We start from the raw sequence: 26721 nt of genomic DNA, 5'->3' as shown, positions 1-26721 counted from the left end.
TATATTTTCGATACTGGAACACATGGTCTTATTATTTTAATGTTATTTGAAATGTTTTAAAATATAATACATGTAATCAATATATATATAATATGGTAATAGACTAATTTTGCAAAATGGTGAACGCTGAATGAAAGCACTAGTTACATTTGGAGATTTAAAAAAATAAAATTAAAGAAGGTGTCTCAAGGATTATATTAGAGAATGCGGTATATCTTTTTTGAAAAAATAACTCCGATATTCTCTATAACTTGTAAATTCTACTAATAAATTTAGAGAAGGTTTTCTGTGATATAATGTCACGAATCTATATTAATGTGACGAACAACTCCATACATAGAATGAAAAAAAATAATATTTTTTAACATAAAAAACAATACTTCAATAGGTTAGATAAGAAAGAAGACTCGTCTCGTAAATGATATGTGAGACCATTCCTTAAGATTTTTTTTTGTTTTTGATAAAATTATGTAGTTTATTAAATTCTATTGCAATTGGGAATCACTTTGGGACAATCAATGACAAAAGAGGAAGACAAGTAGATGGGAAATTTATTTTAAATCAACAAGGGTACAGACAACATGAATCTAGGTGTAGTAAACATCTCCATAACCCAAGCCAACATTTACACATTCGATGTCTCTTTCGCTGTCTCCGTTCAAATATATAATATAACACGCTTGTGGGTCTCAAAACTCTAACTCATTCATTAGACAAACACACGTTTTCTCACAAATTCAATCCATTTTTTACAAGAAAATCATAATAATAATAATAATTTTATTACATTTTTTGTCAAAATTGTATTTTGAAACTCAATTGTGCTTTTACTTGTATATTTCTCGGCATACCATTATAACGCAATAATTCAATAAAAATATTAAACTATATATAGTAACATGTACATCAATAAAGCTTCGAACAACAAAAAAATACAGAGCTTTGTGAGATATATATTTTACATTAACTTATTGATACAGATTGTAGCTGTAAGCTATGAAATAGAATGATCTCTTTTTTTTTGAGAAATTAAGATAACTGAAATTAGAGGGCAACGAAAGTGGAAACTATGATTGTGTATTATTTATTATATCAGAAAAGGGCCCATATATCGCCTCCTTTTGTCACTTCAAAGAACAAAGGCGAAAGCTGATTGGACCAAAAATCTGACAGTGTGGGACCCGCAATTCCTTGAATTCCTTTCTCGTGTGGGTCCAGATTCCCTCGATCCTGCCTACTGCTCTGTAAACTTGGACTTTATGTCACTTATTATACTGAAGACCGTATAATAATACAAAATACTACGATACATGTTTCCCGTCACGCGCGGCCCCACGCGCCTCCACTATCCCGGCTCTTTCCCACCGTCCATCTACCTTTTCTTGGGATTGCGGTTGGTAAAGACGAGCTCACTATCACATCGGATCTTGTTCAAAGATTGCCATCCCCCACCACTCGAAAGGTCCATTTGGGCGTAAATTGAAAATTAAATGCGCAAAATCATATATTACATTTGGGTATTGTAATCTGACCGTGACGTACGTAGCTTGAGTGATGATTGTTATTGTACATGAGAAAGACAAGGGGATTAAGCCGGAGATGTTGCCGGAGTTAAGTACACCTGGCTTTGAACCACCGTGTGGCCGACCTTGAACCCCGGAACCACGGTGAACGCGACGGTGAAATCGCAGTCCGCCGCCGTGAAAATGTCTTGGTTAACGCTTTCCATGTAAACTTCGGAGAATCTGGAACTCTGTTTCACTTGGAAGGAGCTGACTTCTTGCCCGAACGAAAATGCCAAACAGTGTGAAAGCCAAATCCTCCTCGCCATTTCAGCAAACGCTTTGAAGAATTCGGTTTCTGGGTATTCGCCGGAATTCACCATTTTTCTTTGCTTCAAGTTCCCGGAGAAGGAGAGCTCCATTTTCGGGTGAACCAAGTGAAGGTACTTGTGTTTCAAGAACTTGGCAAACGAAGAATTGGGATTTTGCCTCAGGAAATGGGTTACACTCACTGATCTCATCCTCTTGAACTCGTCGAACAAGAAAATTCGACGCTGACGAATTTCTTCTGGCAATAACTGATCATTTTCTTGTACAGAAAAGCTTGGATCGTTGAAGCCAGCAAAAATTTCTCTGCACACAAACGATTCAAATATGAAAACTTTATGATCCCTTTTGCTGAAAACGAGGCCAGATTGTATAGCATTTGCTGCAGCTTCAATATCCCAGTTCACAGACTCCATTTCATGAATCAAGAGCTTCACAAAGTTGCGTACAGATCTCAACGCGTAGTGCAAAACCAAGATAAAATCTTTAGGACTTACTTCGGAGAACTTAACGTTGTCAAGAATCGAAAAGGATCCACTAGCGTTCAGCTTTTTTTCGAGGGATTTGTTGTTCTGAATGACATCTTGAAGCCGTTGTTCAATGGTGGAAATCAGTGCCTCCTTGTTCTCGATTTCACCGCGCATTTTCTTCATGGTGATCTCATAAGTCTTCATCAAAGACTGCTGCTCTTGAATTTCGGCGAGCATTAAAGTCACATGGGATGGCGAAGAATCAAACTGTTTCTTCAAGAACTCTCGTTTCAGCTCCGAAAGTGTTTTCAACTCATCAACAACAGCTTGATCCGCAGACTGTACAGCCTCTCCATTGTAAGGAAACTGAGCCATTTGAAGCTCGGCATAAGCTGCTTTAACAGCTGAGATAGTGGCAAAAAGCTTGGCAACGAAGGCATCCATTGCAGCCCTGTTTCTGGACTCTTCTTTGGCTTCCTCCGCATTCTCTTTCTCAAACTCATGAGACTCACAGCACCGGAGCTTTTCTTGTGGGATGAGCAGGCAAAAACCAGGATTTGAGCCTGTTTTTTTAGCTGTTTTCAGGTTAATAACGTTTCGAAACTTTCTAGCAAACCTGCTTCTGTTTGTAGCTGGAGAGGGCCGGATTGGATCCATGAAAATTTGGCACCAAAAAAAAAAAAAAATCCAGAAATTTCAAATTTTGTTCGTGAGGGGCATGAATAATTTGAAAATGGTTTTGGGGAAAAAAAAGTTGAAAAAGAGTAAAGGGGTGGTTGTGAATGAAGAGAACAAAAGGAGAAATAGATAATAGTTGGAAAAAGCAAGCTAGAGACTAACTTTGACTCTGTGGATTTAGCTCAGTAAAGCAAAGATCTAAAGCGCGGGAATGCAAGAAATAAAAAAAGGAAATATCAGCATTTTGCATGCTTTCGAAGAAACTGGTGGTGTATATATTTTATAATTCTTCGTGGGGTAGGCACTGTGAAGAAAATAGCAACTAATTAATTGTCACATTACATACCTGGATTTAGCAAATAATACTAATAATAATGTGTGAATCAAACTTTTATTTCAAAACAGAGAAGGAAAAAAGAAAGCAATAACTAATGTAGACTTGGAGACTAGCATGCAACTAATCAATCATGAGATTAAATTTTTAAAAAAAGTTAATTAATTGGCCAGATCGATCAGTTTTAGTGCAAAGGCATTATTGCACACGGGTTATGATTAGAGGGAATGAGTTTGCATGTAATTAGTGATCGATCTGTCTGAATTAAAATTAAATTGAAGGACACCATTATTCTAAACAACCTCTCCTGCAATCATTCTTTATACTAATATTGCACATACAAGTCTGTATATAATTATACTTCTGATCAGTACTTAATAATTTTTTTATTTATTTATAAAAGTACTAGAGAACATATATGAATTAATACATAAACAAACACCAACGCACATGCTTAGAATTTTTTTTTAAAAAAATAATAATATAAAAATTTGAAGGTACACTGATTGGAAACAAACTAAATTACATATAATTAATTTGTATAATTATCCAGGAAAGATGCTACGAGTGGAAACAGAGATAGGTCAAATTCAACTCATGACGAGTTACAACAATTGCCCATTATATGGAAAAGAGTTGGGCTATATCTGTCTGTCACCCAAATGGTTCAGGTATCTTGCTCATTATTTCTTTTGAATCAAGCTTTTTTGTGAATCATACATAATTAAATTATATAGATATATATTCACATTTTTTTAGATATTATATTATATAATTTAGGAAGTGCATGTATGCACAGAATACCTCGATCATGTGCAATAATTAGATTTTCAATTGAATTTTTTCATGGTACTGTTTGAATTTGGTAGTATGATTGTTCTGTCAAGTTGAAGTGGTGCATGCCAGGAATATCATGATCACTTTGGAATTAATTAATTTGGATTTTAATTCGTCGGATCGATCCCTTAATTAATTAACTAATTAATCAATAGTACATAATTAATTTAGTTGTTTTGGCGCTCTAGACATCATTACCAGACAAACTCTAGTCCCAAAAAAAGCAATCAAAAATTCTAAAATTTTATTTTATTTTTATATATTTAAAAAGAATAAAGCTAGAAGCTTGAAAAAGTAACTCGACTATTAAAATTTTGGATGGCATGGCATGGCCAAGACACAATTAATTGGCATCATTGTTTCATCTCCTTTTTTTATGCAAGAGTACAATCCATATTATATTTCTCGAAATTAATGCGCAACCACTCAAAGTTTTAAATATTAGCTAGGGTCAATAAATTTGTTTAAATAAAAACATTAAAAGCCATACTTGGGGACCTCTATTCATAGTATCGGGGCTTACTAGCTAATAAGTGCCAAATGAGATGGACCCATATATCTTTTTTAAAGAATGTAAATATATATAATTTTTTTTTAAAAAAACAGTTATATATTAATTAGATCCAATTTTCGAAGTCTTGAGTTGAGTGGTGGTACCTCACAATACAAAGTTAAATTAAATTGGACGGATTGTTTTAACCATAATTGGCTAGTACTTAACGTGGGAATGAAGAATACTACCAACATTTTGCAATGATAATGAACATACATAATTCCTTTTGTTTCAGCTTCTGCTACACTATTTCCACATTTGTTTGGTAGGCATTTCGATTTCACGCCAAGCAAAAAAATTACCCACAGGAGCCTAGATTTTCCATAAGATTGGTTCCGACATTCAGCAGTCACTTGTCTATCTCACTGAAGAAATTTTAGTTTAAGAAACTAGAAATATATATATATATATATATATATATATATATATATATATATATATATAATACTAGGAAGCATGCATGATTCATGCTTCTTGGTCAAACTAGGTTGGCCCTTGGTATGCTGTACATGTTTGTTTAACCTCGAACACACCTTCCATCTTGAATTATGATAAACGGGCAACGCAGTTTTCTTTACGATGAGAATTTTAATTTGCTTAGCCAACACAACATGTGAGTTTTGATATTGGCTTGATTCATCAATATTGATGATATGATAAAAATTCTATCATATATTTATTTATATTTTAGAGATATATCATAATGTTGCATGGATATGCATAAATTTAGTTGTATTATACATTACAATTCTACGTGAACTAAAATTCTCTCCTTATAAATAAGGGATCTCTAACTCTTATTCAGACAGGTTGTCATAACACCTCTCACTTTTTTTTCTTATACATTGCACCTATGTGTTTTACACATATTTTTCATATTTTCTATCTCTTGCAATTTTCATACATATTTTCTATTGAATTCAATATTGACTTGAGCGTCGGAGTGGCTTCGCCTTCGGGCGAGCCATCTCACATGTTTTCTTTGATACACAGAAATATTTTGGGATCATTCGACTCGATTATTAAAGAAATTGGTTCGTGATTACCGGTTCAAGGTAATTTATTTGATGCGGAAATTTTTGAACGCATCAATTGGCGCCGTCTGTGGGAACGACATCTATTCCCATGATTATATTCTCTACCATTGAGACCGAAAAAAAAACCCTGAGATTCCATTCAAGTTCGGCAATTGACAGACAATCTACACGAAAGTATGCCCCTATGAAAAAAGAAAGTGCAACCCTTCGGGCCGAGAACCATCATATCCTTCCTCCATGGTTTGCCATCTCGGTTGCATGATCGTCATCCTTCGATTTGGTTATCTGTAGTCACACTCGTCGGTATCCATCACCTACAACATCTCCCATGTAAGAAATCAAAACAAAAACCTCTATTCAAGAATCCAAAAGAAAAGCTCACCTTTAGGGGATTTGTGAAAGTGCCGATCTCCATTAAACCCAAATCTGGCCACAACCTCACTAAAACCCTTGATGGGTTGGCCGCAACAATGATCGTCAGTCTCTACAACATTCAAGCGTGCGAGCTAAGACCCCACCATCGATGCACACCTCAAATATCTTTGTTCTATTGTCTCTTCTACTCACGTACACTAACCTTTCTAAAGCGGTCAACATCATAGTAATGCGCCTACCGTGTGATGCTTGCGAGCCTTCCGAACAATATTCATAGAGCCAGCTCAAAAAATCCATCAAAACATTGCATGAACGCGGTCCATGTTTGTTTCAAATTTCAAGGGTGCCATCGACACTCATAATAGAGATTAGCTAGGCCTATTTTATCACTGATTTCTCGTGATTGTTGCTGCTAATTCCACGCTTGCTTCAAAAGGCATATTGGGATCGACTTTGGAATTTTTGTGGCTTTGTTTGAAGTATGCTTGAGTTCTTTCGCTGATTACCCTGCTGCTGCACTCGAGTTTTTAAGCAAATTTCTGTTTTTGCTTTGCAAAGTGCTCGGTGGTGGGAGTCTATTGCTTAGTTTCGCAATTTGTATCAATAGGCTGTTGGAGAACACTTTGTGCATAGTTTTGGAGCTATTTTGACTAACTTCGGAGTTCCTACATTAATTGTCGTTGGTCGGGTTAATCACTTCCTGCCGGCCAAGTTGCATTGGTGATCGTCTCACGGATAAATATGTTCTTATCATGGGAAATCCGGCCAAATATGCGCTGCCATAGTGTGCATCCATCAAAGCTGTGTGTGTCATCATAAGACAGAAGCTTGGACAAATCTAATAGCACAATTTACTATGCTTGGCGTTTCCTTCACGAGCTCAGGTTATATAATCTTTGATTGTTGGGATTTATATTTTATCTTATCTAATTGCATTATTATCTTGGAATTCCAGTAAGTTTAAATGGCATGCACTTGGGTCCCGTAAAATTTACTATATTGACTTTGAACATTCATATTTAAAGCAAGGTATTATTAAATGCATGCAAATTGAATTCAAATGTATAGAGGACACATGTCGTTGGAATCCCATTAATCTCCTTGTTATAGAACATTTTCGAGCATGCTTGCTTGAATATTATGGAAGGTAGTTAATGCTTGGTGCTTAATATGGTTTGTCCGCATTTTATCTATACATGAAATCGAGTTTCTCAAACTCGAAATATTGAACATCAAATAGCCTCATAATTGTGACATGCTTCACATGCTTGGGAGTTTATTAATATCGGATGTAGGACATTTTATAATAAAATTTTTATGCGGGACCATTTGAACTTGACATTGTATTGGACTTCTATTGTCTAGTATTTGGGTTGGGTATTATTTATATATTGGGCATGCAATCTAGCAGTAAGCCCCACCCGAATTTTTCGGGCATGCGATCTAGCAGTAAGTCCCGCCAGGATTTATTTATCGGGCATGCAATCTCGCTGTAAGACCCAATTATATGACATCGGGCATGCACTCTCGTTGTAAGGCCCACTTATATCACATTGGGCATGCAATCTCGATGTAAGACCCAATTATATGACATGGGTCATGCACTCTCGCTGTAAGGCCCACTTATATCACATTGGGCATGCAATCTCGCTGTAAGGCCCAATTATATCACATCGAACATGCAATCTCGCTGTAAGGCTCAATTATATCTTGTAGTAAGACCCAATTATATCACATCGGTCATGCAATCTCGTTATAAGACCCAATTATATTACATCGGGCATGCAATCTCAAAGTTAGGCCCAATTATATCATAGCGGGCATGCAATCTCACTGTAAGGCCCAATTATATCAAATCGGGCTTGCAATCTTGCAGTAAGGCCATATTCTACGATATTGGGCATGCAATCTCGCTATAAGGCCCTATTTTACATCCATGGGCAGGAAATCTTGCAGTACGACCCTATTATACTATATTGGGTTTGCAACCTCGTTGTAAGGCCAAATCTATGGTTCAACATTTTAAAAGCCCAGACATGTCTGACACTCAAAGTCCATCTCAGTGGCCCACATCAGTGGTAAACAAAGTCCGGGCAGATCCGACATCAAAAGCCCACATCAGTGGCACTCAAAGCCCACTTTAGTGGCCCACATCAGTGGTATACAAAGCCCAGACAGGTCTGGCACTCAAATCCCACTTCAGTGGCCCACATCAGTGGTATTCAAAGCCCGGGCAGGTCCGGCATCAAAAGCCCACTTTAGTGGCCCACATCAGTGCTATCAAAAGCTCGAGCAAGTCCGGCATCAAAAGCCCACATCAGTGACATCATAAATCCACGTCATTGGTTATCTCAAAAGCCCGATCCGTTCGGCACCCTGTAATTTCACGCAGCTCGTGGTTATCTCAAAAGCCCGACCCGCTCGACATCGATGTAATTCCACGCAAATCGTGGTTATCCCAAAGCCCAACCCGCTCGACACCGATGTAATTCCACTCAAATCGTGGTTATCCCAAAGCCCGATTATCTCGGCATCATATAAGTTCACTCCATCACGAACGCTCAAAGGGAATTGCAAACAACCAGAATGTTGTTTTTATGCTCTAAAATATAAATTCAACCACTTCAAAGTTTCTCCTCGTTTCACTCGTCGTCACTTCTCTCCGGGAGGTAGCATTGATGATATGATAAAAATCCTATCATATATTTATTTATATTTTAGAGATATATCATAATGTTGCATGGATATGCATAAATCTAGTTGTATTATACATTATAATTTTACGTGGACTAAAATTTTCTCCCTATAAATAAGGGATCTCTAACCCTTATTCAGAAAGGTTTTCATAACACCTCTCACTTTTTTTCTTACACATCGCACCTATGTGTTTTACACATCTTTCTCATATTTTCTATCTCTTGAAATTTCCATACATTTTTTTTATTGAATTCAATACTGACTTGAGCGTCGGTGTGGCTTCGCCTTCGGACGAGCCATCTCACATGTTTTCTTTGATACACAGAAATATTTTGGGATCATTCGGTTCGGTTTATTAAAGAAATTGGTTCGTGATTACCGGTTCAAAGTAATTTATTTGATGCGGAAATTTTTGAACGCATCAAATATGATGATCATCTCTATCAATCAATTATTCGTAATGCGCTTGGGGACGAGTATTTCATTGCTTTTGCGAGATATATTTGAAATTCAATAATTTTGAATATGATTTTATTGTTATTTTTGAAATAATATATCAAAATTTAAATCTATACGTTCTAGCTTTTTTAAGTAGTTATGTATGCATGCATAACATAAAAGTAAATTTATCTATATATTTTTAAACGAAAATTATAGGTAAGTTTTTAATTTGAAATGAACCATAGTACTCGAACTCCAACTTGTATTAGAAATTAAAATATAAAAATCCGCCCAATTCTTCAATTTTCATTCAGGCCACCAATATTGCAAGTCGCATATGGCATGCGTAGTGTCTCCCACCTGTGTAAATTGAAGAATGGGCTTGGGGTATGTAGTCAGGACCCTTCTGTTAGGAGTTTATGGTAGTTTTAGTTTTTTCATAATGAAAATAAAAATAAATACGTGATAAGGCCCAAATCCAAAGCCCAATCACACAATTCTCAAATCTCAAGCCCAGCCCTCACTGTACTGCTTTTCAACGCTTTCTAGGGAATTTTTTGTGTCTCAATTTTAGAATCATTATTTCTACTGGTGTCTATATATAATGATCCAGAAATTACAATAGAATACAATGGATACAAATGTATTTTGATGCCCTTTTTGAAATGTTTTTTTTTTAAAAAAAAAATATTTGAAATGAACTGTCGGTTCCTATATATTTAATTTATTTACGAGAAGCAATGTGAAATATGTAACTTAATGTCAACTGGTCCAATAAACAGGTTGTTGAATAAACTAGGAGGCACATGGTGTCAGATGCAAGCGCTATTATTTTGATAAATTTAATTGGTCCTGCCTCAATTTATACATGTATGCATATATATTTTTTCACATAATTTAACGTTTCTTGAATGATGAAACACATGACATTAATTCTAACCCAAAACTGGACAAATTCATCCTCTCCATTACACAGAATCCAATGAAGCATTCATCTTTCCTTTCTTTCTTTTTTTAGTTAAATGAAGCATTCTGAGTATAAGCTAACCCCGGTCTTATAGAGCAAATAAATAATGGTTAAGACTATTCATCGTTGGTGTGGCCTGTCGTCTTCGTGAAGTAGGTATTGATCATAAGGGGCATCGAACTCTAATATTGTCAAAAATTTACTTAGTAATTTCAACAATTTGGACACTGATTTGGGAGCGACCTGTCTTGTTTTTTGTCCTATTTTTTAAGATTGTTTGCATTCACTAAAAAAAACGATTTCTGGCTTTGGACTGAAAAAATTCAATTTTGTATATTTCTTAAACCCAAATTTCTTCTATTTAATTTAATTAAAATTCAAAAAGGTGATCAGATGTTGATTTGTATATATAAAAAAATTAACAATATAACAATCTATTTATCAAATGCTAGACAAATATGATTTTCAGTTTTCACTCTGGCTATCAAATTTTGATTTTTTTTTTAATAATATATAAATTTAATCACTTTTAAAAATTATAATATTTTACAAACGCTGTCTTAATTATTCTTTTATTTATTTAGTGCAAATTGCTCAAAAATCCCCAATGCAAACATGTTTTGCTCTGCACTCCCTAGCCACTTTTTTGTACCACATTTTTTGTTAATTTGTACCACATCTTGTATGGTTTTGTACCACATCTTGTATTGTTTTGTACCACATTTTATGACTAAGGACCCCAAAGCAAAACATGTTTACATTTGGGGATTTTTGAGCAAATTGCCCATTTATTTACATCTTTTTTTTTAAAAAAAAACGAACGAAGTGCAAATGTCCTAATTACCCTTAAAATTCCATCCCACCTTTCTCCGTACACACCTCAACGGTATTTTGAATCAATGGACCCTTTTAATCGGTCCCACTAATTTCAATACATTTTTGTTCCTTCCAAAAAAAGAAAAGAAAAATAATTAATATATTTGCTATTTTATCCATTTGTAGTTAAATGCAAATTATTTTCACCCAAATAGCACTATTCTTTTCATAGGTCGATGCGCATTATTAATGATTTAATACTTATTGGATCCAGAAAATTATATATAATGCACACAATAATTTAATGTTATCGTACGTAGGATTTGTTTAGCTGATTAAAATTGATTGATAAATAGTTAAGAATATAATATAATTGTACAATAAAAAATGAATGGAGCATGGAGCTTGTTGCAGTATCCCGTTATGGTGCATTTCTGTGTACAGTCAACAGCACCGCCAGCTTCCAATTATATTCATTCTTTCTCAGTTTCTCAAATGCATTATTTGTTTCTTTAACGGTGCCTGCTTCGTTTTTCATTGAAAGAATTGCTTGTGTGAGATCTGCGATGGCCAGAGTTGTTCTAATTATACGATTCGCTGTTGTTTAATGAAGGCAATAATAGCTAGCTAGCTAATTGCTGGTCAGGTAGCGGTGGCGATAGTCGGAGAGATTGAGGTAAGGGCTTAATTCTGTATTCTCCATGTGTCGGAGATTTTCTGGCCACCCATTTGCTTGCATTAACGTTTTATGCAGCTTAAAAATAGAATATTAATTGATTGCCACTGTTTGTTGAAATGCTAGAATCACAATATTGGTGGGTTGTGGGAAGAAACAACTTTTGAGTCGTTTAAATTTTTTTTAAAGAAGAAAGGAAGGAGCTTTCTTCTACATACTGCATGCACTACTGTTCCTAAAGCTAGCAGTTGTTTTTTTTAGGTGAGAAAAGTCTATAGTTTTATTGAAATTAGGTGGGTTTTGTTCTTGATATGCATATTTATTCAAGGCTTTGCATTCGGAATCTCGGTTGCCTTTACTGAACTCCAGGCCTTTCTTTTTTCCCCGAAAGAAAGCTATGGTTGGAATCTTTGATTGGTGGGTGACGGGGTGTTGCCGTGTTGATGACGTGTTGAGTCGAAACAATATGTTGTGTCTATAATACAAGAACTTAGACGATCATAAGCTTCCTATCTTGGCGTGATTCATTAACATTTCAGTTGGATCCGTTTATGTTCCAATCATGACAAGGGCTGTTCGAGACCGAATACTGAAGGATGTGAATGGTAATGTTAGCGATCATCTACGCAACCACATTCACCTGACTAATTGCATTCATTTGAAGAATCATGTGCATTACAAGCATAGTTCCGTCTTGGCCGATAAAGCCCTTATGAGGGGCCTTGTTGTCCTTCAAAGATCGAGGTCTCTAAGAGATCCTTCTGCCAGTCCACGTTCCTGGCACTCTCCTATTGTTGATGAGTTTTATAAAGGTGGTGAAAGGGAAGCTTTACACAATGCAAGACAGTCTGTTGGCTATGAGCAACCTATAGAGTATGGCAGAGAATCAGGAATCTCCCTGCCAGTTACTACTCTACCAGTATCCGAAGCAGCTACTGTCCAGGTTAGCAGACATAATGGAGGTGCTGCCGCTGCTACTAACCTCAGAATAGAGAACCCGATACATGAATGCAGAAGAGCTGATAGGGAAGAATCAGATGAAAGATCACTTGAAAATGATATTATGGGTTGGCGTGATGATCGCCCACAACCTGGTAATTTTATGGTCTCTGACAGTGTCTTTGAAAGTTCAAATTTGAGAGACATGAGTGTGAAAACAAAAGCAGGCCATAGACAAGATAGGCATCTTGAGACCCTCTGCGACCAGGTAAAGGATGTTACAGCTGAATGTGATGATGGAGCTTCATCTCGAAATATTGACAATGTAAGGCAGAGACGAGTTAACAAAATGGCTGAAGATGCAAGGGGAAGCAGCCACAGCCATGTTAATAGCATGAATATGGTGAAAAGGCGCAGGTTTCGAGGTGCAAGAAGAAACCGACCTCGTATTGCTACCAGAGAAGTTGAGAATCAAAGTAAAATTTCAATGACCTCTATTCCTAGAGGCAGAGATTCCCAGAAATATCATGTAGAAGAAATGGTCCAAGAGTTTGATGCAGGGAAAACTATTCTGGGTGCTCCAAGAGATAGCATTTATTGGAATTGGTCAAGCATTCATCACAGAGGAAAGTCTCTTGACCTGGCAGGCCAAAGCCTCTCTTGCGCTTTAGCAGAGACAAGGATAAAGAAAGGTAATTCTATTTCTCAAGAGAGGGATATCCCTCACATGCCTGCTATATCGGAGTGTTCAAGCTCATCTACTAAATGTGATGGTGAAGCATTATCTCTGTTGCTTACTTCTTCTGGATCTCAAGGAAATGTTGACAATGCTGCTCGGGAACATGATTATTCAGGAGAGTTGCGCATTTTTGCCGACAATCTGCTCAAGCAGGAGATTTGCTCCAACTTTGCATCACAAAATAGATCGGCTGAGAAACACAAATCTCAAAGGCAAAACAGCAATGACATGCATCAAAATCTTGCACAAAGATATGTGCCAAGAACATTCAGCGATCTGGTGGGCCAGAACTTGGTGGCGCAGGCTCTTTCAAATGTGATTGTAAAGCAGAAGGTTGGTTTGCTCTACGTGTTTTATGGCCCTCATGGAACTGGTAAAACCTCTTGTGCCCGTATATTTGCCAGAGCTTTGAATTGCCAGTCTTTGAAGCATTCAAAACCTTGTGGATTTTGCAGTTCTTGTGCTGCACATGACATGGGAGAAAACCAAAATATTATTGAGATAGGACCAGTTAGTAACATTGACTTGGAAGGCATAATTGGTGTTCCCGACAATAAGATTTCCTCACAACCTCAGTGTCGATACAGAGTCTTCATATTTGATGAATGTGATACCTTTTCTTCTGATCATTGGAACGAAATCTTGAAGTTCATCGATCGAGCCCCTAGGCATGTAGTTTGTCTCCTTGTTTGCTCAAGTTTTGATGTATTACCTCACATAATAATATCCAGGTGCCAGAAATTTTTTTTCCCAAAGTTGAAGGATGCAGACATAATATATACTTTGCAGTCGATAGCAACTAAAGAAGAATTAGATATTGATGTGGATGCTCTGAAGCTTATTGCATCCAGGTCAGATGGATCTCTTAGGGATGCTGAGATGACATTGGAGCAATTAAGTTTGCTTGGACGTAGAATTTCTGTTTGCCTTGTACAGGAACTGGTATGATTCTTACGTAGCATTATTTTGCATGTGTGGGTGTGTAATTTACATTTGTAAACCAGACACGTAAAATGATTGAGGATTTGTTTTGATGAGTTACAGATTGGGCTCATTTCAGATGAAAAGTTAGTGGACCTGCTTGATATAGCACTGTCTGCAGACACTGTAAATACAGTGAAGAATCTTAGACACATCATGGAATCTGGTGTTGAGCCATTGGCATTAATGTCACAGCTTGCTACTCTCATAACTGATATTCTTGCGGGAAGCTATGATTTCCTGAAAGGAAGGCCTACAAGAAAGTTTTTTCACCGGCAAGAATGTGAGTCTTGTTTTGGAGCATGACTTGATCTTGTGTTCCTCTCTCTGACTCAGAAAAAGTTTGTTGTTTTACAGTAGCAAAAGAAGACATGGAAAAACTGCGCCAAGCTCTTAAAACGTTATCTGAAGCAGAGAAACAGCTGCGGGCATCAAACGACAGGATAACTTGGCTGACAGCCGCGCTTCTGCAACTGGCTCCAGATCAACAGTATATGCTACCCAGTTCCTCTTCACGTACTAGACATAATCATGGTCCACTGATCTTAAATAACGCCTCTTCCAAACAGAAACAAGGGAAAATTGATACCGACATTCATGCTGCTCAAATTGGAAGTTCTGGAAATATTTATTGTAATGCCAAGCTAAAAGGAATTATTTCGGATGGCACAGGATGTATTAAAGATGGGGTGTTTCCTCAACAGGTTTACACTGCGTCAAATGGTAAAGATAACATAAATAAGGTTCAATTTGAAGGTAAAATTCGTCAAGAAATTGATGAAATTTGGTTGGAAGTTCTGGAAAAGATCCCAATCCATAGCATAAAAGAGTTGATGTATCGGGATGGGAAACTGATTTCACTCAGTTATGGTGCAGGTACCATTTTCTTGCAATACGTATGTTCTAATGCCACCGAATTGTTATTGTTATTGTATGACCAAATTGCATATCTTAACAGTTGGTCTTATTTGCAGCTCCAACTGTGCAATTGCTGTTCAATTCTCAGCTGACAAAATCTAAGGCTGAGAAGTCTATTCCATACATCTTACAAGCTTTCGAAACTGTCCTGAGATCCTCAGTGACCATTGAGATTATCTGTGACTCAAAGAAAGATGTTAGGACGGGTCAAATTTCATTACCGACATCTGAGGATCCACCTCATCTGGACACAAACAATCTTCTTGGAAAAAGCAACCGTGTTCTCAAACTGAGAGGTAAAGACAGTTCATCTGCTGGAGTGGGTGCAACCCAAACTCTTGAAACTGAAGCTTTTCCTAGAAGAGTAACATCACAAAAGACATCTTATACAACCTCATTTCCAGATAACATGAAAATGGGAGACAGAAAACCAAGTCTTAGCCTTGTTAGACGTAAGGTTTCCCTGGCTCATGTAATTCGGCATGCAGAGGTATGTTCACGACGTAGTGGATGGTCAAAAGGCAAAGGGGTTTCCATTGCCGAAAAGCTTGAACGAGAAAACCTGTGAGTGCTGCTCTTTGTTTGGAAAACCTCTGCTATCAATTTTGTATTGCTTTTTTTTGTTGACTATAAACTCTAACAAGGATACAGTTTCTAAAGGGTATATTTTTTTCCCTTCACAGGAAACTAGAACCAAGATCGAGGAGATTGTTTTGCTGGAACCCTCCGAGAGTTTCCCGCCGTAAGGTATACTTGTTAAAAGATAATAATTTTTTTATCGTACCAATTCTCGTGGTAAAAATCTTGAATATCACGACAAAGTGGAAATGCTAAATGTTAAGTAATTGTATAAGCTATTTGCATGCATTACTCGGTGAATGATGTTTTAGTCTTAGAACAGTTATGGATCGGACACAAGACATTATGAATCGTGTGGAACCAGAATATAACAAAGCAACCACACATCAAGTCATCAAAAATATCATTGAGTGAAATATAGTTGATATTCATTGCCAGAAACATAACCATACTATGTATCTGTCAAAATTAATCTTCATATCATCATAGTTGATATTGTATATGTTGTAGATTCGGCCAATATAAACCTGGTCATTCAGTTATTTTGTCAGTTGGGTCAAACCGAATGTCGTGTTTTGTCATGGCATAGCTTAAAGAATGTAAAGGGGGTCGAATAAGTTCTCCAAAATTGATACGACAAAAAATGGAGAGCGGCATTAAAGAAAAGAAGCCAAATATCAATAGACGTCATTTGGGTGGTCGTTAGAAGGAATTTAGAGGGAGTTAGTAGTTTAGTAAAGCAGGTAGAAGAAATGTATAAATACAACAATACAATGTAACTCATTAGACATGAATATAAACATAACTCCTCCTTCTCTCGAGTCTCTCTGCTATCTTCTTTTCTCTTCTCTACTTGGATAGGAGATCGGCCATCTCGAATCGGCTCTCTAACAAAAATCTACCATATACTGACCTTGCTGTGTGGTTTCTTGAAATAGCCGGAATTGGAATGGAAAATGTCTTTTGTCATTACAATATCCTGCTATTGCCACTTGCATTTAATCTTGGGGGGTTGATATTTTCCCCCACATCCACGCCCTGCAAACGACCTTAAAGTGTATATTAAAAGAATTCTCATCGATGCAGCTTTCGCACCTGAGAATCAGAAAAAGGAGGCCAGATGCTTTACTGAAGTTAATCTCCTGTGGAAGGTGTCTCTCTGGTAGGTCCTCAAGGTAAGTACTAGATTGATTCGTTGTAGATCTCAGCGCTATCAGTTGGTTCTGTTTATGTACTTTTCCTCTGTTAGGACATCCCATTAGACTCATATTCGTTATTTGGAACAATAAAAATTAGATATTGTGCAAGAGCATAGCTTCCGCGAAATATATTGTCTTTAATGAATGCAAAATGTCTCATAGGCTTGTCCCATTCTAGAAATCATGCTACACTGGAAAAACTTTTCTTATGTGTATATATTTAACTATTTAAGTAATCATTTTTGTTCCTTCTGATGTAACTTTTTTGTATTGGTGTATATAATAATGACTCAACTAATTTTTGGTTTATCTGGTAGTTTTCTCATTGTTTTTAGAATTATGACTTTGTAAATATGTATTATATGAATTTTTTTTTATGCCAGTACAATTTTTTTTTAATATTTACAAAAATTATCATCTAGTGTAATTAATGCAAACACAAGCCAAAATAATCATCCGATAAAAAGAAGTGAGAACTGAGAAGTACTCACCGCCACGGGCACCAAGTATGAGTTGGTTGGCCACTGTGTGTGGTTCATGATCCAAATTTGATGGGCCAACTCTTTGAAACTGGGTTCCAGTCCCATTTCGAGAGCAGCGAAGAATATTGGGCCTTGGCCAATAAGTGGGTCACTCACCTATTGGCCCATGAAAATCAATGAGACAATTTGAACCGATAAAGTAAAAAAACTTTCCCTTTTTTCCTTTTTCTTTTATTCGCTAAAATTATATAAGCTGCCAAAGAACAAAAAAAAGCAGTTGGATCCTCTTTGTGAATTGTTAAAAACTTTGACATGAGTTTTTACACAATCAAATTGTAGAAATTTTCAGCCATACGATTCCAATTTATTTATATATTTTGAGTCGAAACAATAATAAAACACACATGCACACAAATAATTGACGGGAAGGGAAGTTTAAAATTTAAATGGAACGGTACGTCTACCAAACAAAGCAGACCATGCTAGTGAAAACAACAGTGAAGGACAGGGTAAATTGGGGAAATAAACTCCAATTAAACGTGAATAAACAAAAATACAAGTTGTACAATTATCACATAAAAAGTGGTGTATTTTCATTATTCAGAGCAGCAGAAATGGTGACTCCGATGCAAATATATCGCTGAAGGGACAGCACAGGCAACATATCAGTTTTCATGTATTTCTCAGATTAAACGAAGCATGCGTAGACTTTACTGTTAAAAATTAATAACTCACTGTAGTGAAATATTTAAATTTTAAAGTAAGGATATTTATTACATCAACGGTGCACATAATAAAAAACATAAACAAATGATTGATTGACCATATCTAAATCACAATTCCTTTTTCTTTTTTCCTTTCCGTTTTTTTTCCCATTTGGGATTTTTGCATTTGGAAAAAAATAATGTTTTTACATGCCCGCCGGCCATATTAATAAAGAGTGAGGGAGGAGGATAAGGAAAGGAAAAAAAAAGAAGGGAAAAAATGTATAATTTAAAATAAACTTCAATTCGACAAGATTTTATTACTCTAAGAAAATATTACATTACAATTACAAAAAAAGATAATATTGAAAAAAAGGTCCCCTCAACTAAGAACAGCTATTCTATAAAAGTGGACAAGGTACAAACCAGAAAGTGGGATAAAGTGAGTAAAGTGGTCACAAGATCTAAGGCGGGGCTTTCTTTTGAAATAAATAAGAGAGTATGAAAGCCACGTCCCTATTAATCCTCTAACCATCTCCTAACTGCACACATACATGATACACTTGCAATAATCATAATCTACCCCATCCATTATTCATCCTCCAGCTTCTTGTTCGATCAATTATTCATATAGGCTGGCTTCTTGAATGCAAAATGAATTGGGTTAGAAAGAAATCAGAACCCTCTTCATCCACTGCTACTGCTGCTTCTATATTTGGTCGTGTGATTCCAGTTACTTGGATTAACAAGTTCAAGAAAAGAGGTGGGAATCTCGAGACTAGTTCAGTTAAGGAACAACAGAGAGGTAAGTTGGATTTCCCGACCCCGAATTCGTCGTGTTGGAGGGAAGGGAGATTCTATAGTATGGATGAAGATGATGCTTATTGGAGGCTTTCGTTTAATGGAGAAAAGATCGAAGGAAGGAAAAGTACAGGGGGGTTGATGAACCCTCTTTGGTACGACGCTGATGATGAGTCTCGGGTTCCGGTTTCGAGTTTCAAGAGCTTGCGGTTTAGAGATAAGGAAGTGCCGAAAAGTGAAGAAAGGTGGAATTTCAATGATATGGTGTTAGATATAAAGAAGATGAAAGACAAAGAACTGAAGGAGGGGAATGGTATGATAAATGATCGATGGTTAAGAGAATCGAGTCATGGAAGTTCGATGGTGAAAGAGGAAGAGCTAGGAAAAAGGTTGGACGAAGAACAGGATATATTTGAAATAGAACAGAGTGTGGTTCAAATGGAGGAGCAATGTTCTGAGCCTGTGGCTTCAAATCCAAGAAAGCAGCGTAATGTTTCTTTTCCCAACTGGAGTTTAAGCTCTATTGAGGAAGATTGTGCTTCTGAAAGAGTATCCATTTTGGAATGGCAGAATTTTGAAGACGTTAAGATTGAGAAAATAAGATTGAAAAATGAGTCTCAAAAAGAGTCTGCATACAAAAGCAGGGAATCTCATAGCAGAAAAGCAAAGCAGAATAGCAAAGTAAAGGCATATTCTCCAAGAACAGAATGCAAAATCAAAGCACTAGAGGACATGAAGAAATCAAGAAAGATGATGAAGAAGAAGGTGCCGAGGAGGAAGCAAGTGGTGGAGGGAGGAACCATGTTTGATGGCTTTGCAGTGTTGAAGAGTTCATTTGACCCGCAACAGGACTTCAGAGATTCAATGATTGAGATGATAATGGAGAAAGAAATTCAACGAACAGAAGACCTTGAAGAACTCTTGGCTTGTTATTTGACCTTTAACTGTGATGAATATCATGATCTCATAATCAAGGTTTTCAGGCAAGTATGGTTTGAGTTGAACAGGGGGAGTGTACGTCGACCCTGAAAGCAGAGAATGGCCAAGGGCATAATGTAAGAACTTTAGCAGCCTAGTATTAATGTTCACATAATCAAAATGTAAAATAATTATCTTACATGAATGATAATATCAATCTTTGTATATGAATTGAAGTTCAGGAATGCAAAGAATCAGAGTTTTTTGGCAGTCCCATGTTAAGTGACAAAAGTGGAAAAGACATTAGAAAATTCTCGAGCTAACATCATAATATATTTACATAAACTGGAGTTTATACATCAACAAATGTTTATCTACTGCAAGATCACACAAGCCATATCTATATTTGCATAATCAAAGCAATACACCTAGAAAAGTACATTAACCAAAAAGAATCGACACATAACCAAGTGGTTTCAAGTTTTCTCCGCTGAAGTAAGATGACCCAACTGCTGCGCAAGGCTATTTACACTACTCATATTCCACAAATACATCCCACGATCAATTGGTTTTTGTTCGTTTCTCTTCCCCTCCTCATTTTTCCTCTTCGCCTGACTTTCAGATGAATCATTTGAGCCGGGATTCTCAGTAAGAAATTGTTCCCAGAAAACATCATTGACCCCAACTCTTGCAGTCGTAGCTGTCCCAACTGTTTGTTCTTCAATAGGAGGTTGCTCCTCAGGAACAACAGCAGAATTAGGCTCAGAATTCATGTCAATCTCAGAAGTCCTGGACTCAACATCAACATTTAGTTGGGTGTAAGATATGGTAGGGCTAGGTGCACAATCTGTAGATTCATCCAACTCCAAAGATGAATAACTTTGTCCTAAACCTTCACGGGCATCAAGCACTATTTTTTCCCACAACATAAGAGAAGAATCTAGCTGGTCCAACACTTCGATGTTGAGAGTTAAAAGTGAATTAACATCTATATCCTCCATCGACGAAATCTGAGAAGAAACCCCTTGGTTATCCTCCGTGCTCCTTTCATCACTGAAGAAGCTATTTCCGGGAAATCTTCTTTTTCTATCATGAGCTTCAGTTTGTGGCATAAGATCAAGAGCAACAGCTGGTTCGTGCAGCGCTCGGGCCAGAGAGGATAACATATTTTTGTGGCTTTGTTCCATATTCTGCACACGTTCTGTCAAAGCCTTCATCTCCAATTTAAGTCCTTGTTGCTCTTCTGTGCGTCTCTGCAATTCCAACTGAAGGGATTCTTTATCGCGCTTTACCAACTCAATATCATCCTCGTACCCTTTTCTTTCCAATTCAGTTAGTGGATGTAAAGTTGCCACATTTGGTGTGGAATGACTGTGAACTGGTTTACGTCTATGGATATTCAGCAAAAGTTGTGACTGGCCTCTGACAAAATCCTCATTTGCAAATTCCCACTGCTCAGGATCAACTTTCCGGAAACCCTGCGAGCAAAAGAGGGCACACACAGAAAAAAAAAACCTATAATCTCTCATAGATACAATAATTTATGCATATCCAAAATCCATCAAAGCCATAGCGGAAAACCGAAAAAACAGAACAATTACATATGTATTCAGTTGCCTAATAAAGCTGGAGAAATTGCTGTGCTTAAAGAATTTAGGCAAGAGGACTCTAGCAAATTCCGGCGGATTCTGCACGACGAAGCTTTTATTATTTTGACTCCACGATACAAGAGAATCTGTCGACGGATCATCCACCATTTCATAAGTCTTTGCAAGGAAAGGAGGCAGTGAATTGGAGGTGCTTGGAGCTTCATCCATCATAAATCCGCTCCCCAATCACATGTGCCCGAAAATTTCGCCCAAGATTATCGAATCCAAATTCAATCAACGAAGTTCTTCAAATTCTTGCCACTCCTCCACGCTTAGGGTTTCCTTTAAATTCCCAGTCACTCGACCCACCTAATTAGAATACACCTGCAGAATGATTCTCTTTGCAGCTGCATAATTCCACGCACCTACACAACCACACATGAAATCTCAGAATCCCCCCAATCCGTTCGTCATGACGCCCGTACAGAGATTAAACCCAACACCACACAAAATATTAGCTGCAATCGTGCACAAGAAAAAACAAAATCAAAACTTTTTTTTCAGAAAGTCATAATTACATCCACGTCAAGGCCGTTAGATCGGAAAGTGGTACCCGAATCTTCAAGCAAAGGCATCAAATTTAGCACAAGACACACATCAAACACATTCAATACCTATATTGACATGTCATAATTTTCATTTCATTTAAAAAAATGGACATACAAGGCTCAACAACTACCGGCTTTCAATATTTCATTGTCTGCGGTTGGCTTTGTCTGCATTTGGAATTTTGGAGTCCCCCCCTATAAATAATCGATACACGAATCCAATCCAAGTGGATAAAGAAGGGGTGGTGAATTTAGGGTTTTGACATCTACGAAGTATATGTGTGCCAGTGGCCTTCGTAGATTTGTCTAATTACTTGTCAAACAAACATGTACTTATATATTAAATTCTCCCAAAAAGAAAAAAACAATTTCTTAAATTCAAAATACCCCTTTACTTTTTAGTTATGTTGAAATATGCCCCTGAATAATTATTTACATGTAATAAGTTATGATATAATAAAGTTATTGACTAAGCACTTTTATTCTCATATCCACCCTTACTTTTTGAAAAAAAATGATTGTTGGATTTTGGTTTAAAAAAAATTAATTTTGTGTGTTTCTTAAATTAAAATTATGTATTAGATTTTGCTTAACTTAATTGAAATCTAAAAATTAATCATGTGGTGATTATTATTCTTCAAAAATTATTATACTAAACAAAAAATTAATGATAAAAATCACTATAATATTTTGATTTTTCTTCAATTTTCTATAATTTATAAATTTAATCACTTATATAAAAACATATTTTTTGCAAATACTCCCTAAATTATACGTAGCAATCGTATCACATGGATTGTGACATGTTACAAATTGGAGGATGAGAGCGCTATTTTGCCATAGAATTAATTAATAATGAACATCAAATGGACATTAATTTGTATAGTCGTAATTAAGTAATCACGATACTTCTGTGACGATCCAAGATCTTTGAACCTAGATATATAGTAATTTTTTTTTTTTTTTTTGAAAAAATCTAGATATATAATTATATGGTCTGTATATTATTAATTAAAATTATAAAATTGATCGTGAATTTTCAAATATATATATATATATATATATATATATATGTCTAGCTAGTCACTATATTGTGTATGTATGCATATCCACGAAAATTAAAGTAAATTAAATTTTGATTTAAATTTAATTATGAGCCCAGATATTAATTAGCGTCATGTTGGATGATGATTCTGATGTTGCGGTAATAATATTTTATGACTACCGCATCATACATGCATAGGATCTATCTATCTATCTAGAGGTGCTGTTTATTGATTAGGTGTCATTAATTAATTTTATCTTATCCAACGTCATTGCTTAGGTGTACTGAAATTTGTGATACACTCTGTGTCTTTGTGTACTCAAAATTAAACCGACTGAGATTAACTTATCATAAAGTATTATCCCAACAATAAATCTAATAATTCATGAGTTGTTACTAGAGTCAATTTGGGTTAGGCCCGGCCTGTCACACAATTTAAGTGGGTTGAGTTGAAATTTTTTCAATCCAACAAAAGGTGGGCTTAGATGGGCCAACCCGCCTAGGCCCGCGACCCGCGCGGGTTGGCCCGCAGGTCTGGAAAAATAATAATTTATTTTTATTTTTATTGTTATATATGTATTTTTTAATAAAAATTGTGAATTTTTTTGTATTAATTACTTTATATAAAATTTAAACACATGAAATCAATAATTAAAATTTTTATTAATATGTTTCTATTAATATTTATTTATGAAATGATATTTATAATTAATTATAATATTTATAATTTATTTTTATTTGTCGTGATTCAATCCACGGGTCGGTCCGCCTAACCCGCAACCCATCTTGGATTGGATTGGGTTGAGGATTTCCAACCCGCCAAGATGGTGGGTCGGCCCGCTATTGACCCGCCCCGCCATGGGTTGGCCCGTTTGACCACTCTAGTTGTTACATACTTACATCAATATGTATTATAAAATTAATTGTATTGATACCTTGAAATATGAAAAATCGGATATATGATTTGAGTACTACTCCAAAAATAACATCTAATTGATCAATTAAGCGTGTGAATGGAATCTTAACGTGGTTCTCGGGTTTCAGATTCCAAAAGTGGATGAAGCTAGCTAATTGGAAAATGCAAGCTCACGACTCACCTGGAACGTTCCAGAAACATGCATGTGTATCTTCCTTTAATTTGGTCATGAATTAGTGTGACAACTTTAATTTACCCCAATTAATAATGATTTTAAAAATGGTCAATTCATGTGATCGATGCATGATTTTCCTCCCAATCGATCGTCCAGTCTCCTGGCTTCCTTCCAGAGAAAAAAAGTAACAAATGCATCTCTATGCTTCTAGAATTGAGAATTGGGCCAGATCCACAAACTTTTCCTTGACTGGAATAGTTTTTATATACGCTACTAAACTATATCATGCATGCAGTTTTCACATTTCTAAAATGGATCCAAAGATATTGTATATTTATGCACTAAAACTCAAGAAGTAGTGAAAAGCTATATAATATATCCCTTCTTAATTATTTTATATCAACCCATTAGATAATTAGATTAATGAGCTAGTCAATGCATCTGTTGGAAATATATTTAAATAAAATTTTGAATGAAAATAATGGATCATGAATGTGAGAGTGTCTTTTGGCTCTCCACATTCTTGAATTAATTTGAGGCTTTTGGCTCTCCACATTCTTGAGTTAAATGAAAGATTAATTGAGTTAATTAATCTTATGACTTTTGGTGTGCTTTTTGAAGCCTATAAATAGTGTGCTCATTTCCTCAATCCATATACACACAATTTTTTGAAAAACAATTTCTACACACACATTATTCAAGATCTCACTCAAGAATTCTCTTGCATTTCATATTGTTAGCTCTTTTTTTGGCCTCCGTTAAATTTTGGTGATAAAGTGAAGGTACGATTCAAGTTCGCCGAAGTAGTGAATTTGTGCTTAGTTTGCTACTGGTTTTTTCGTTGTATCCTGGGAAACAGACGTCTGTACGTGTTGATTCTCAAGCATCTAGTGGAGTGGACGAATATGTTTTAAGGAAACTATACTAATTACAGGCCTCGGTTTGCTTGACTATTTCCTTACTTGTTTGCTTTATACTTTTCAGTATTTGTGTATTCGTTATACTATTGAATTGTTATACGATCATTCTTTCTTCTTGTAATATTATTTCTGTAATATTCATGTTTTGAGTTTGCATATTTTGGATAACAAACTTAAAACATATTTTTGTACTCATTACGTGATTTGTTTCAGAAATGGCTTCTGCTTCAAGTGAGACTACTCTGGTTGCCCCTATTGTCACGGTTCCAAACCATGTCGTTCCTCCTGTTGCCCCACGTGGTGCTGTCGTTCCTATTCCTAACAGTCACAGAGAAAAGCTTGAGAAGTTCATTGGTGCGGACTTCAAGAGGTGGCAGCAGAAAATGCTCTTCTACTTGACGACGTTGAACCTCGCCAGATTCCTCTCGGAGGATGCTCCTAAGCTCAAGGAGGGTAAGTGAGATGTTGAATCCGCCAGTGCTTTGGAGGCATGGAATCATTCTGATTTCCTATGCCAAAATTACGCACTGAACGGATTGGCAGATTCGCTCTACAATGTGTATTGCGAAAAGAAAACGGCCAAAGAGCTGTGGGAATCCCTTGACAGAAAGTACAAAATTGAGGATGCGGGGGCCAAGAAATTTCTTGTAGGCCGCTTTCTGGATTTTAAGATGGTGGATTCCAAGCCAGTTATCAGCCAAGTTCAATAGATCCAAGTGATTCTTCACGAGATTCACTCTGAGGGGATGACGTTGAGCGAATCTTTCCAAGTGGCGGCCATTGTTGAGAAGCTACCACCGGCATGGAAGGTGTAGTAGCCCGTACCCTAATTGAGTAATTAAAGGATTAATGCTAATTAAATAAATTGGGTATCGGACGGATCGGAAGCTCCGAAGGCACGATCGAAAGCTCCGAATAGGATCGGAAGCTCCGATGAGCGATCAGAGGCACCGATGATACTACGTCATCCATGACGTGTGGTTAGATCGGAAGCTCCGATCACCCCTATCCGAAGTCAACAAGTGATATTTTGACACGTGGCAGATCAGGATCTTCGGAAGCTCCGATGTCAGGATCGGACCTTCCGATCGAGGTTCGGACATTCCGATCGAGGATCGGAGGCTCCGATCGTTGTTTATAAATAGAAGGCCAAGAATTCATTTTCAATTGCCAATTCCGGATTTCCTCTCTACTCTAGTCATATTTGAGTTGTTCTAGCCTTCCTAGGCTTGACCCGGGAGTCGTCGAGGCGTTCGATAGTCGTAGCGGAGTTGTGCCCAAGTTCTGGAGGCATCAACATCAAAGGGCTAACGACGGACGAAGGTATAGATTTTGCTTCCTATAAATATTTAGGAGTATGCAATAGCTTAGTTAAGGCTTTTAGAGCACTATAATAATAGTAGTATCATTTGGCAGTGTAGAGCAGACTATAGGCGTGGACCTAGAGTTGGTAGAGCTTGCACTGATTTGAGGTACGAAAGTACTATTCGAGATATCT

At 36.6% G+C, this 26721-nt stretch overlaps 4 protein-coding genes across 18 annotated transcripts; 2 read left to right on the top strand and 2 right to left on the bottom strand.

Moving 5' to 3' along the window:
* Window positions 1-923: 923 nt before the first annotated feature.
* On the bottom strand, window positions 924-3222 carry LOC140864718 (protein GRAVITROPIC IN THE LIGHT 1). The gene has a single exon (XM_073269046.1). The coding sequence runs from the start codon at window positions 2954-2956 to the stop codon at window positions 1589-1591; it is 1368 nt and encodes a 455-aa protein (XP_073125147.1). The 5' UTR covers window positions 2957-3222; the 3' UTR covers window positions 924-1588.
* An 8211-nt stretch (window positions 3223-11433) lies between these two features.
* LOC140859969 (protein STICHEL-like 4) lies at window positions 11434-17352 on the top strand. Of its 8 annotated transcripts, none has more exons than XM_073262652.1 (7): window positions 11434-11710; window positions 12102-14330; window positions 14433-14652; window positions 14727-15245; window positions 15344-15851; window positions 15971-16034; window positions 16953-17352. In XM_073262652.1, exons 2-7 carry the CDS (start codon window positions 12273-12275, stop codon window positions 17043-17045), a joined length of 3462 nt encoding a protein of 1153 aa, XP_073118753.1. In that variant the 5' UTR covers window positions 11434-11710; window positions 12102-12272; the 3' UTR covers window positions 17046-17352. The 8 variants fall into 8 exon arrangements, with proteins under 8 accessions (XP_073118753.1, XP_073118752.1, XP_073118751.1 ...); XM_073262651.1 differs by having other exon boundaries at window positions 12080-14330; XM_073262650.1 differs by having other exon boundaries at window positions 12039-14330.
* Window positions 17353-18620: 1268 nt separating this feature from the next.
* LOC140864760 (uncharacterized) lies at window positions 18621-20111 on the top strand. Its single transcript, XM_073269106.1, has one exon. The coding sequence runs from the start codon at window positions 18906-18908 to the stop codon at window positions 20079-20081; it is 1176 nt and encodes a 391-aa protein (XP_073125207.1). The 5' UTR covers window positions 18621-18905; the 3' UTR covers window positions 20082-20111.
* Window positions 20112-20291: 180 nt separating this feature from the next.
* Window positions 20292-22459, bottom strand: LOC140859979 (heat stress transcription factor A-4c-like). 8 transcript variants are annotated; one of them, XM_073262687.1, is made up of 3 exons: window positions 22138-22459; window positions 21572-21984; window positions 20292-21448 (listed from the first exon to the last, which is right to left on the bottom strand). In XM_073262687.1, the coding sequence occupies exons 2-3, from the start codon at window positions 21788-21790 to the stop codon at window positions 20447-20449; spliced, it is 1221 nt and encodes a 406-aa protein (XP_073118788.1). In that variant the 5' UTR covers window positions 21791-21984; window positions 22138-22459; the 3' UTR covers window positions 20292-20446. The 8 variants fall into 8 exon arrangements, with proteins under 8 accessions (XP_073118788.1, XP_073118789.1, XP_073118792.1 ...); XM_073262688.1 differs by having other exon boundaries at window positions 21572-22077; window positions 22173-22459; XM_073262691.1 differs by having other exon boundaries at window positions 21572-22077; window positions 22234-22459.
* Between the last annotated feature and the right edge of the window lie 4262 nt (window positions 22460-26721).

This window comes from Henckelia pumila, chromosome 4 (genome assembly GCF_033568475.1).
Source record: "Henckelia pumila isolate YLH828 chromosome 4, ASM3356847v2, whole genome shotgun sequence".
NCBI lineage: Eukaryota > Viridiplantae > Streptophyta > Magnoliopsida > Lamiales > Gesneriaceae > Henckelia > Henckelia pumila.
The sequence above is the reverse complement of the archived record's forward strand: the minus strand, read 5'-3'. Positions and strand labels throughout refer to the sequence as shown.

Excerpts from the sequence above, each read along its gene's own strand:
- LOC140859979 (XM_073262687.1), bottom strand. The coding sequence starts at position 21,790 with ATGATGGATGAAGCTCCAAGCACCTCCAATTCACTGCCTCCTTTCCTT. Across the intron at positions 21,449-21,571 it reads TTAGGCAACTGAATACATAT|GGTTTCCGGAAAGTTGATCC; the intron begins GTAATTGTTCTG and ends TTTTGCTCGCAG.
- LOC140864760 (XM_073269106.1), top strand. The coding sequence starts at position 18,906 with ATGAATTGGGTTAGAAAGAAATCAGAACCCTCTTCATCCACTGCTACT.
- LOC140859969 (XM_073262652.1), top strand. The coding sequence starts at position 12,273 with ATGACAAGGGCTGTTCGAGACCGAATACTGAAGGATGTGAATGGTAAT. Across the intron at positions 14,331-14,432 it reads TTTGCCTTGTACAGGAACTG|ATTGGGCTCATTTCAGATGA; the intron begins GTATGATTCTTA and ends GATGAGTTACAG. Across the intron at positions 16,035-16,952 it reads CGAGAGTTTCCCGCCGTAAG|CTTTCGCACCTGAGAATCAG; the intron begins GTATACTTGTTA and ends TCATCGATGCAG.
- LOC140864718 (XM_073269046.1), bottom strand. The coding sequence starts at position 2,956 with ATGGATCCAATCCGGCCCTCTCCAGCTACAAACAGAAGCAGGTTTGCT.